Source organism: Platichthys flesus, chromosome 2 (genome assembly GCF_949316205.1).
Source record: "Platichthys flesus chromosome 2, fPlaFle2.1, whole genome shotgun sequence".
NCBI lineage: Eukaryota > Metazoa > Chordata > Actinopteri > Pleuronectiformes > Pleuronectidae > Platichthys > Platichthys flesus.
Genome location: NC_084946.1, coordinates 5,412,443 through 5,424,528, shown reverse-complemented (window position 1 = coordinate 5,424,528; position 12,086 = coordinate 5,412,443). Strand labels below are relative to the sequence as shown.

At 42.7% G+C, this 12,086-nt stretch overlaps 1 protein-coding gene across 1 annotated transcript; it reads right to left on the bottom strand.

Moving 5' to 3' along the window:
• Positions 1–6,203: 6,203 nt before the first annotated feature.
• Positions 6,204–12,058, bottom strand: LOC133960327 (serine/arginine-rich splicing factor 6-like). The gene is made up of 6 exons (XM_062394833.1): positions 11,811–12,058; positions 10,582–10,724; positions 9,118–9,236; positions 8,679–8,881; positions 8,489–8,566; positions 6,204–7,035 (listed from the first exon to the last, which is right to left on the bottom strand). Exons 1-6 carry the CDS (start codon positions 11,915–11,917, stop codon positions 6,666–6,668), a joined length of 1,020 nt encoding a protein of 339 aa, XP_062250817.1. The 5' UTR covers positions 11,918–12,058; the 3' UTR covers positions 6,204–6,665.
• Between the last annotated feature and the right edge of the window lie 28 nt (positions 12,059–12,086).

Sequence of the window (12,086 nt, the reverse complement as noted above, 5' to 3'; positions counted from 1 at the left end):
GCGCCCCAGGATGATGTGTGCAAGATGATGTGCGCAGCAGGACTAATTAATACAAAAACAGAAAAAAATTAAATTTAATTATAAATTAAATTAATACTTTTTTTTAAAACAAACTGCTGCCCAATTCCTGCACAGCATGATGTGCGCTGCAGGATGATGTGAGCCACAGGATTATGTGCGCCGCAGGATAATGTAAGCAGCGGGATAATGTGCCACAGAATGATGTGTGCCACACGATGATGTCCGGTGATGACGTGCGCCGCAGAATGATGTGCGCAGCAATGATGCGCAGGATGATGTGTGATCTGCGCTGCAGGATGATGTTGTTTGCAGGATGATGTTGGTTACAGGATGATGTGCGCTGCAGGATGATGCGGTGATGATGATATGCGCCCTAGGATGATGTGCACCGCTAGAGTATATGCGCCGCAGGATGATGTGCCGCAGGATGATGTGCAGCGCAGGATGATGTGCCGCAGGATGATGTGCAGCGCAGGATGATGTGCACTGCACAACAATGTGTGCCACAGGATGATGTAAATCGCACTTTTTACACCGGTCAAATTGGCCTAATGTCGGGTTGGAAATAAACACATCTAAATCAAACGCCGCCATCTCAAAGATGCACCCCAAAATAAGCTTCAGCAATACATAACACTGTAATTTCTGATAGCACACACACAGTGAACACCAAGCCTTTCCCCACAGAAAGAAAAACTTCCCAACCTGCCTAGTAAAAGGCACAAAGGCACAAAAGGCGCGATTTAAAGGCACAAATCAGAGGCCGAAACCCTGACTCGCCTGTCCCCTTTGGTGAACGCGGTCTCCGCCAATGATTGACTCCCAAAAATAATAAAAGAAAAACAATAAATGAGTGCCCGAAGGAAAAGCTGGATCAGCTCAGCTGGACACTCCCCTACACCGAGGACGCTGATCACACGTTAAAGGAGGCTCCACTTATCGTTACACACTGGAACTAAATACCTTATATATATCTGTACATTTTCAAAAACAACCTAGCAACCCTGCTCTAAGAAGATCCCAGACGAGCTCCCAAAACTGTTCCGTCCCCCAAGCTATCTAGGTAGAGGGACACACAATTAGATAATAAAACCGGGAACTTACACAAGGAAGCCATAAGATTAAGGCTTAACGAGGAAATAAGGATTTATTAAATAACTTTCAGTTAACAAAAAATGCCCTTCCTACGGCGAAAGAGGAAAAAGAAAGACACCAACCAACAACCACAATACAGAACACAGCACGTCAGTACAGCCCGTCTCCTCACTACGTCTGATCCCGGAGGGCTGCCTCGCTCAACGGCACAGCTGAGGGTCTTTATCGGCCACACCCTGAGGCCAGAGTGGCCTCAGCTGTGACAGTGGAGGTGCTTCTGGAGGTCCCACCTGGAGGAGATATGAGAGGGGGAGAGAGACAAGACACGGCACATGTCAAGGTTAGGCTATTGTTAGGCCCATACAGACAATTATTATTACTTTTTTAACTGTTTATTATTATTATTGTTATTATTATTATGATTATGACCATTTGTAGTAGGCCTGTTAATAGGCTATTAATATGAGCAGCTATGTGAGCCTCAATGTTTTCTTATTATAATAATCCTCATTATTATAACCATCATTATATTATTTTTATTATTATTATCATAATAATAATAATAAGTGTTAATATTGCTATCATTAGGATACTGTTATTATTATAGGCCTCTTGTGATCTCTAAAAAAAATCTTGCAGGTCTGTCAATGTGAGACATGAGCCTGCTTTGCCTTACTAAGGTCCTCAAATCTTGGGGCAATGTTTGACAAACATATCATCAGGTCATCCTCGATCTGTGCGCGGTTGCGATATTTATTTTTGAGTGGAGTCCGTCTTGAAAAGCCTCCCTCGCACCAATAAGTTGACGCGAAAAGGAGGGTCATTTTTAAGGCTTATTCGCAAAGCTGAGGGTATTCCGGCATCAATGCTACCCAAAATTAAGAAAGAGGGGAGGTGGTAAACAGATGCTTTAATCTACTGTCACTCTTCAGCTCAATAAGCTGATCATGCATGACAGCTCGTCTGCTCGGCAGAGAAATGGATCCCGAACCCAGGCTAATGAACATTAGTTCTCTTTGAAATAGGACCCAAACTGATTCTTCAGCGCTAAAAAGTGATCAGCAGCTGATTGGAGGAGAGAGGAGAAATTAGTGCCACGTGCATTGGCAATGAAGTCTGCAAGGCTGGGAAACATGTCGCAGTCTCCAGAACTGATGCGACCATGCCAGAGAGCAATTAAAAAGCGAGATCTTGCTCTTAAAGGTCTTTAATAACAAAACACAACACTGGCCACCTTGTCTTTACAGGCCTGAGGAACAAAGTAGTGTCTGAATTACGAAAGGCCAAGACCAATTACTTCTCCAAACTCATTGAAGAGGCCAATGGTAATAGTTCAAAACTGTGGCAACATATAAACAAACTAACCAACTCCAGCAAGCATAAACACCCCAAAATAACCAGTCTGAAAGTAGGTGATACTCTTATCCATAGTAATGAGTCCATTGAAAATGTTTTTAATAGCTTTTTTATTGAGTCTGTACAAGAGCTGGCGAGTAATTTTAAAGCTACGGAATCATCTACCAAAGAATTTGACAATGCTCATTCTGACTCCTTTTATATTAAATTGGTATCTCATGATAAAGTTGAAAAGGTGATCACAAACATGAGTAACTCCAAGTCAAAAGATATTCATAATCTTCATGCTGCATTAATCAAGAAACATCAGAGCTACTTGTTAGAGCCAATCACTTACTTAGTTAACCTGTCTATACAAACCAAAATATTACCAGAAAGCTGGAAAACTGCAATAATTACCCCTGTTTATAAATCAGGAGACAAGGACATAGCGAGTAATTATAGGCCTATTGCTATCCTCCCTGTTGTCTCAAAGGTTCTGCAGAAAATTATAGCTGAGCAACTAATGGAACATCTAGAGTCTAACCAGCTGCTTCATCCACAGCAGTTTGGGTTTAGACAGAAATACTCAACTGAAACAGCTAATTGTTATTTACTTGAAAACATAAAAGCTTCAATGGATAAAGGAAATGTTGGGGCAGTGTTCCTAGACCTAAAAAAGGCCTTTGACACGGTAAACCACAGTACTCTAATGAACAAGTTAAAATCGTTAAAAATGTCATCAGAAGCTCTGCAGTGGTTTGCATCTTACCTGGAGGGGAGAGAGCAATGTGTCAGGATCAATGGGGTCAGGTCCCATCTGCGTGCCAACAGCATGGGTGTACCGCAAGGGTCTGTACTTGGTCCACTGTTGTTTTCTATGTATATCAATGACCTACCAAACTGCTGTCCGGGGTCCAACTGTCAAATGTATGCTGATGACACTGTTATCCATGTGTCCAGTAAAACACCCAGCTTAGCAGGTGAGCACCTGACACAAGCATTACTCAGCATTTCAAAATGGCTTGAGCTGTCTCAGTTGACCATTAATGTGAAGAAAACCGTCTCTATGTGCTTCTCCATCCGTAATAGGCCTATCACCGATGTTTTCAAGGTACGGATCAAAAATGAATTAACTGAATCAGTAAATGAAGTAAAATATCTGGGCATCATCCTGGATCCGAATTTAAAATTTGTTACGCAAATTAAGTATGTTGCAAAAAAGGCAAAACTAAATCTAAACTGTTTCCGTTTCATTAGAAGGGACTTGTCATGTCTAACGGCCAAATTATTTATGCACGCTATGATATTTTCTCATTTGTCATACTGTATCACATCATGGTCACAAGCTTCTTCTACTGCATTAAAACCTATCTTCTCAATATACAAACAATAAAAGTCATGGATCGGAAACCCATGAGATGGCATCACTGCGGCATTCTAAAAAAACACAACCTTTTCACCTTTGATAACTTTATTAATTTTAGTCATCTTCAATTGTTTTTCAAGTGTGTAAATAATCATGTGTCACCACTGTTGTCTGGATTGGCCATCAGACGTCAGAGCTCTCGTCGGGCAAATACACGAGCCTCCATCAATGGTGATTGTCTTGTTCCCATGCACAGGACATCTTTCGGTCAGTCTGTCTTCTCTGCAAAGGGGGCAAAACTATGGAACCTCTTGCCAACTAGTCTAAAACAAGAGACTAACAGCAACACTTTTAACAGAGAACTAAAACAACGGCTCAAATCAAATCAACAGTGCTCACACAAATAATTTACAACTGGTTATTGTTTGATCATGCTGCCTTTGTTCTCTACGTAGCCTATATATATATATTCAACTCATTATATTGCTGCTCTGTACTCTACTGTATACTGCATTTTTACTCTTTTTAATTATCACTATCAGTTTTTTATCAGTATTTGATCTTGTTTCTGTCTTGTTCAGTTTCTTTTGTTGTTTTCAAAAAGCCTCCTGTGGACAGGTGTTGTAAACTAGCATTTATGCAAATACACTGTAAACAATGCATCTGGTTCGTCCAATGACATTGTCATGTCCATGTCCAAATAAAATAAAATCAATCAATTTTTTGCATGAAGGCATCACTCTATCATTGAGGAGTAGAACTTTAGATTCACGGCCTTGCTTAGACCGGCTAAGGCCATTCAGCCGGTCAAAAATATCCACAAAATAGGAGAGAGAGGCAAGACACATGGCATCATCCAGGTGCTTCGCCAGATCCGTTTGACTTTCAGTCAAAAACAACTTTACCTCCTCTTGCAGCTCATACAGCCATTGTAACACCCGCCCCCTGGAGAGCCAGCGAACTACAGTGTGCAGCAACAGCTGTTCGAGCCCTGACCGCATATCTTGGCAGAGGATATTCGGGTGACACAGTGTCATTTGACAAGGGTATTGCACTGAGTTTAGCAGGTTGCACTCACTCCTATCATTATTCTACACATGTCTTGCACGGCCGGCAAAATCATTGTTTCAGCTATTGTATGGGGTTTGCCAAGCTTAGCAATTCTATGAGCAACTACATATGATGCCTCCAGACACTGCTTGGAGACAGTGCTATGCTTGGACATGGTGGTTTGTTTACGTTTAAAGAAATCCACAGGCTTCTCTTTCAAATCAGGGTGTCGAGGTGCCTTTTTAATGTGCATGGCTTCATGCTGTCATTTGTCAGCACCTCGGCACACAAAACACACTGAGGACGTTGCTCAGTCGTGCCAGTGATGGTGAAACCAAACTGCAAATAGCTCTCGTCATAGAAACCTGTCCATAGTTGTGTTTGTTTGCTGATACAGTGTGTGTTATGTAAATAAAGTTGTAATTGCGACGTCGCGGTCTTGTGAGTTTGTTTGTATGTGTGGCTGGGAGCGACTTCCAGACGAATAATGAATAAGGCTGTGCTAGGCAATGTTTCCTAACAAAACGAACAGTACACAATGTAGACAGGGACAGCACAGAATAGTATTCAAGTGCTGGTGCTTTATTTGTTTCAACACAGTGGATGATTAAAGATGTAAAGGTAGGTGTTAAGGAGAAAAGGGCTATCTGCATTTGGAAGAAGTTAGCTAGCTAGAAGGCTAGCTCTTCGGGCTAGGAGCTTTCTAAAAAATACTGTGGAGCAAATTACTCCTTAGATTAGGATACGAATAGGCCTACTGCAAGTGCAGGAAGGTATTACTAAGGAAGGAGTGAGTCTTTAAAAAGACTGTTTATTAAGCAATGAATATCTGAATTATAGAGGAAACAAGAGCAATCGCACAAACTCTGCAGGGTGTCGTCTCAGTGAGGGTGAGCGCTGACCATGCCTGCAGTTACTTTTATACTGGGAAGCGTAGGTGCAACTCGCGTTCAAATGATAACACTCCTCTTTTGATTGGTGGATCAGGAACGAAACAGTATTTTATTTGTTTGTGTCAGTCCAGCCCCTTGCGAGTCCAGTGAAGTGATAGATTTATAAGTTGACAAAGCAACTATTATTAACCTTTGTTTAAAAAAAGAAAAATTTAACTCATGTATTATTCGTTGTAAGGCTAATGGCAATTATATCAGAGATTAGGCCAATACACTTAGATTCTTGTTCATGTTTGCTACCATCATGGATGGCCATGGACAACTGATCCCCTAACAGCATTATATAATAACAATTATTTTGTCTGGGAGGATGCATATAAAGATAAATCAAAATATTTTTGTGATCTATACATTGGCAAATAATGTTCATGAATCAAATGGAGGCTTTTCTTTAAATGCTATATTTTATTCCAATATGACAGAGCTAAACGTTTTAGATGGCTTCTAAATATAACTCACACAGGAAGAGGGTCAGGGATCTTAAAAGGCAAAACAGGTAAAAACTATTATCACAGAACATGCACATTGTGAACATTTGTTAGAAGGTTTACATCTTTCTATTTGGACTTGGTACATAATTTACATGTTATCAAAATATGAAGTTTTAGACTTAATTAAAACAAGCGAAATACAACAACCTCTGATCACCATTTCACAGGAAAACATAACAAATCAGGAAAATATATAGATAAAATTACTTCCCAATTTGTTCCAAAAGGTACAAATCCTTTTTGACCTGCAAACATCTCAAAGCACATCAGATACAGGGCTGGGATGTGTACTACCACTAAACTTTGTTCAACACATTGTAACAGAAGTTGTCTTGGGAGGCGGACCCAGGATCAAGAACGAGACCTAGAGCGGGACACTGAGCGCTTTTCTGGAGACTTGGAGAGCTGACGAAAGTTTCCAAGAGGAGACTTCGTGGTGCGTTTTTCATTCTTGCTCTCGGAGTGGGAACTTGAGCAGCTTCGAGACCTCTTGCTGGAAGATTTCTCCTTGGAGCGACTGCGGGACTCGCGTTCCACTTTAGCTTTGGATCTGCTCTTTGAGCGAGAGCGGGACTTTTTGCTGTTGTAGGGACTGCGTGATTTGCGGGTGCGTGAACGAGACATCTCTGGGGATTTAGAGTGGCTCGACTTTCTCTTCGATCTTGAGTGAGACTTCCGTCCTGACCTGGAGTGAGACCGGCGCTTGCCGCGCGACTGAGATCTGCAAAAGAGAAAGATAATTTAACACAGTTTAAGTTATGTGACTTTACAAAATATCTCTCATCTCATCTCATTTTCGTCCGCTTATCCGGGGTCGGGTCGCGGGGGGAGCAGCTCAAGCAGGGGGCCCCAGACTTCCCTTTCCCGGGCCACATTGACCAACTCTGACGGGGGGATCCCGAGGCGTTCACAGGCCAGTGTTGAGATATAATCTCTCCACCTAGTCCTGGGTCTTCCCCGAGGTCTCCTCCCCACTGGACGTGCCTGAAACACCTCCTAAGGAAGGCGCCCAGTAGGCATCCTTACCAGATGCCCGAACCACCTCAGCTGACTCCTTTCTAAGTAATGGAGCAGCGGCTCTAATCCGAGTTCCTCACGGATGGCTGAGCTTCTCACCCTATCCCTAAGGGAGACGCCAGCCACCCTTCTGAGAAACCTCATCTCGGCCGCTTGTACCTGGATCTCGTCCTTTCGGTCATCACCCAGCCCTCATGACCATAGGTGAGGATAGGAACGAAGATCGACCGGTAGATCGAGAGCTTTGCCTTGCGGCTCAGCTCTCTTTTCGTTATAACGGTGCGGTAAAGTGAACGCAATACCGCCCCCGCTGCTCCGATTCTCCGGCCAATCTCACGCTCCATAGTACCCTCACTCGCGAACAAGACCCCAAGGTACTTGAACTCCTTCACTTGGGCTAAGGACTCATTTCCTACCCGGAGTAAGCAATCCATCGGTTTCCTGCTAAGAGTCATGGCCTCAGATTTAGCGGTGCTGATCCTAATCCCAGCCGCTTCACACTCGGCCGTCAGCCGATCCAGTGAGTGCTGAAGGTCACAGGCCGATGATCCAATGAGGACCACGTCATCTGCAAAAAGCAGAGACGAGATCCTCAGACCACCGAACTGCAACCCCTCCCCACCGCGACTACACCTCGATATCCTGTCCATGTATATCACAAACAGGATTGGTGACAAGGCGCAGCCCTGGCGGAGACCAGCATCCACTGAGAACGAAACTGACTGGCTGCCGAGGACGCGAACACAGCTCTCGCTTTGGAAGTACAGGGATTGGATGGCCCTGAGGATAGACCCCCTTACCCCATACTCCCGCAGCACCTCCCACAGTTTCTCCCGGGGGACCCGGTCATACGCCTTCTCCAGATCCACAAAAAAAATATATATGTATAAAATGAAAAAACATTACTTCCCCAGTTTCTAGACCTTATTTCACGTCTGCTCAGTATAATTCCCACTCACAGAAGGTAGGTATAATCACATTCCACTAGACCCTTTAACTATGAAAACGATAACGATCTCTTTCAACATGAGCAATTTGGCTCCTATATGCTTGTCACATGAACGCCTTCACATATTTTCCTCTGCGGAAATTATTCTGAACACCTTTAGCATTTTCCAAATTTTCCGGCCAGCACAGGAGCCAAGTACTTCACTTACCGTGAGCGAGACCTTGAATGGCTGCGGGAACTCCTGCTTCTTCGGCTGCGGCTGCGAGAGCGCCGCCTGCTCCGAGATCTGTGGGTTCAACATGACAACCTTGAATATAAACAGTAAGGGAAAAAACAAAGACAACAAATGCACACAAAAGATTCATGAGGCATTTTTACTGATTTTGGGCTTCACCTACCTGGACCTGCTGCCAGAATATGAGCGCTTGCGCCGAGGTTTGTCTTCCACCAGACGAATCTTCCTCCCGTTAACATCAGTACCATCTAGCTTTTCTATAGCTCGCTTCATTTCTGAACGGGACCGGTACTCAATGATGCCTTCATTGGCGCGGCCTTTATGTGCATCAGCATAGGTCACTTCACCTGCTTGCCGCATAAAATCCTACGAAGAAACAAAAAATTACTATGAGGTTTTCGTACAGATTTAGTTGTTCCAGACACACTGTCTAGAACAATGGAAGTGCTGATTTGTCTTGGCTTTGTGTTTAAGATCAGTGTCATGCTACAGTCAGTACTATATAGAGACTAGCTCCCACATCTTTACTCAGAGCAATAATTCAAAACTGTTAACAACTGGTTGGGAGTCCGTACACTGTTTCACTTTGGATCATCTCTCACCTTGAGGTCCTGCCAGCTGCATCTACTGGACAGGTTCTCCACAATGAGGCGGTGTTCAGTGCGCACGGGTGGCCCATACTTGTCCCTGCCAGTGCGATTCCAGCTGCTGTGGCCGCCACCTTTAAAGATAACAGGAGGATAAAAATGTCCACTAATTTGTGGAAAGGTGAGGACTCTGAAATGGCATATCATATATTAGAAAACCACCACTACAGTCTGGTCTTGGTTACCTAGAATATGTACTTGGCCCAAGCCTTCTAACAACTTCTCTTAATAGACTGCTAAGTAGCTATCAGATTTCAGAAACAGGATAATTAAAAATAACCAATGGTTTTTCATCCTCATCCTCTGGACCCAGTGATCTGATGGCTTTGGGTACAGCAGTTAGGGATTACGGTAATTGAATGAGAAACAGCATTTTACACTAAACTTGTGTTTATGAATGGTTTCTTTGAAGCACCATAGTAGATCCTGTGACCACAGCTGTAAAGGAACGACTATAGATCAACTTTAAAGAACATAGGATCCAGAAAACCAAGATGTTGAGTTGTGTGGTTAAAGATATAAATATGTATATATATTTAGTTTCCTCACCCAAAGTTATAGGTCTTAAATTATTTAATTATTTTTGCTTTCAACATTAAGGTCTAAAATTATTTAATAATCTATGCTGTCAACATTTTATCGCATTTCTTCCTTGCCTCTCCCAACAATAAAGCTAGAGTTTGTCTTACTGAACAATACAATATTCCTTACTTTGCTCACAACACATTTGTAAAGTAATAACACAAAGATGACGCCTACCAAAAAGTAAATACTAGAGTATTTGGGAGCCCAATCAGTGGCTGACACGTGTGCTGGCTTGGTCCTCTGCAATATGTCTTGCAAGAGTAAAACCAACAGGATTCCTCACCATCACCCTGGTCTATTGGAAAAGGATGCTGTCATCATGGCTTCCGGTAATGTCAACCAATGGTCAAATGGCAAAGGTCACACACACATTGTAAGGGGAAAGCCCAGGCCAAACAGGTCAGTCATCTTTACCCTCATTGGACTCGGACTCAGCCCGCAGTGGACTCTTTCAAATTGAGACATCAAGCACTTTGTTAATGTTGACTTCAAACTGAATACATTGTTGCTTCACAAGTCTTACCTTTTCTTTAATAACGGTTACTCATGGGATTTTACACATTTATCACTGTAATAAGTCTTTATTTCTAGCTGCTGTCGGGCACTGTGTCAGCTCCATTAGATGGCAGTGGATATAAGCCTTTTCTAAAATACAAACTACAGAATACTAAAAACTGAGTTATAATTACCAAGGTGTGAATACATGTCACATGAGTAACGACAGCTTAATTTAAATTATTGTATGTTACACGGGCAGTCAGTTTAAAGATATGATAGTAAACAAAGACTGATTAAAACCCAAAATGTGCATATAGTAAGACACACTGAACTTACTGCGTCCCCCAAAGCCGGATCCGTCTCTCCTCGGTCCTCGGGCATGCTCGATGACAACTCGCTCCCCACACAGCTCTTTCCCATTCAGTTCATACACAGCATCGTCGGCATCCCGCATGTCCTCAAACTCCACAAAGCCATACCTGTGTGGGGTCAATGTGCAGGAGTCAATGCAGGAACCGCCCATTACTTTCATCATGTGTTAATCTATGCATTAATACAAATTAATATTCAATTCTATTAAGTGTTGGAGAAAGGGATGAAAAGATAAGGCAAATCATGAAAACCATGGGTCGTCACTAACTAGCAGATAAACAAAGCTTTAACTTCTAAGTCAATATTAGTGATGATTAAACTAAAAAGGGGGCTGCTCCTGATTACCTGCTACCATAACTTGTGGTGTCCCTCAAGGTTCTAGTTTGGTCCACTTTTATTTTCTCTTTTTTCTAAAACATAGTATTTCTGTTAACACCCAGAGCTCTGCGCGTCCTCATATGACGCTTCCTCAATTTAAATATTTTTTAACGATTGGGATGACTTCAGATGCTTAACTGAAGCTATTTTTATTTGTTCCACTACCTTTGTCACAAGCTTGTATAATACTCACGGGCCCTATCCAACATCTCACATCTTCTGTAGTGAAACATCTCGGGGTCCTCAAACTGTTTTCCTACATTTTATACATACTACTGAGATCGCTACTACGACTAATACTAACGTTAAAATCGATATGGAGATTTCATACTGGTTACGTGGCCCTACGCGCACACACTCACTGTACACTGTATGTACACACTGCACGGCTCACAGTCTACACCGGACATTTAACTGCGCCACGATTTAGCCCAAGATGATTCTCGTGTTTTGGGGTCTCATATCATAATTGAAAAAATACGTATGATTATAAATGTGCACAAGCATCATATCGCCTTTCTTGCTCATTAGAAACTATAACGACAGCAACCTAAAGTTAGCTACCGCCCACACATACAGCTGAGATAACGGTAATGTTAGCTTATAAACAATAGCGGCCTTTCCTGGTAAACTTCGATTGACTTTAAACGTAATAAAATAAAATGACTCGGGGTTATGTCTTTATTGTGCTCACCCCCTCCCCCCAAACATCAGCCTGATAACTGCTGTAAATAGTGTACACTGCGCCTCGTCCGTCTCGAGTGGACCATAAGCGAGAGCTAACCAGGCTGTCAAACATGACGAGGTGGTCTTACCCATTTTTCAAGTCGATCTCCAACAGTTTACCATAACCGCTGAAAAACCTTTGAATGTCCTTCTCTCGGACATGGTAGCTGAGCTTGCCGACATAGACACGCGGCATCTCCGGTCAAATGGAAGAGCTTATTCCACAAGTTAGAAAACAACTAGTGTTAGTGTAGGGCCGCAGTCACACGGAGCAGAGGACGCGTCGCGCAGAGGTCTGGCCGTTTCCGGCTGCTTATTACAAAATAAAAGCCTGGCGTCCAAAACAAGGAAAATTAAGTAAATTG

Excerpts from the sequence above, each read along its gene's own strand:
- LOC133960327 (XM_062394833.1), bottom strand. The coding sequence starts at position 11,917 with ATGCCGCGTGTCTATGTCGGCAAGCTCAGCTACCATGTCCGAGAGAAG. Across the intron at positions 10,725-11,810 it reads GAGATCGACTTGAAAAATGG|GTATGGCTTTGTGGAGTTTG; the intron begins GTAAGACCACCT and ends GACCCCACACAG. Across the intron at positions 9,237-10,581 it reads ATCCGGCTTTGGGGGACGCA|GTGGCGGCCACAGCAGCTGG; the intron begins GTAAGTTCAGTG and ends TTATCTTTAAAG.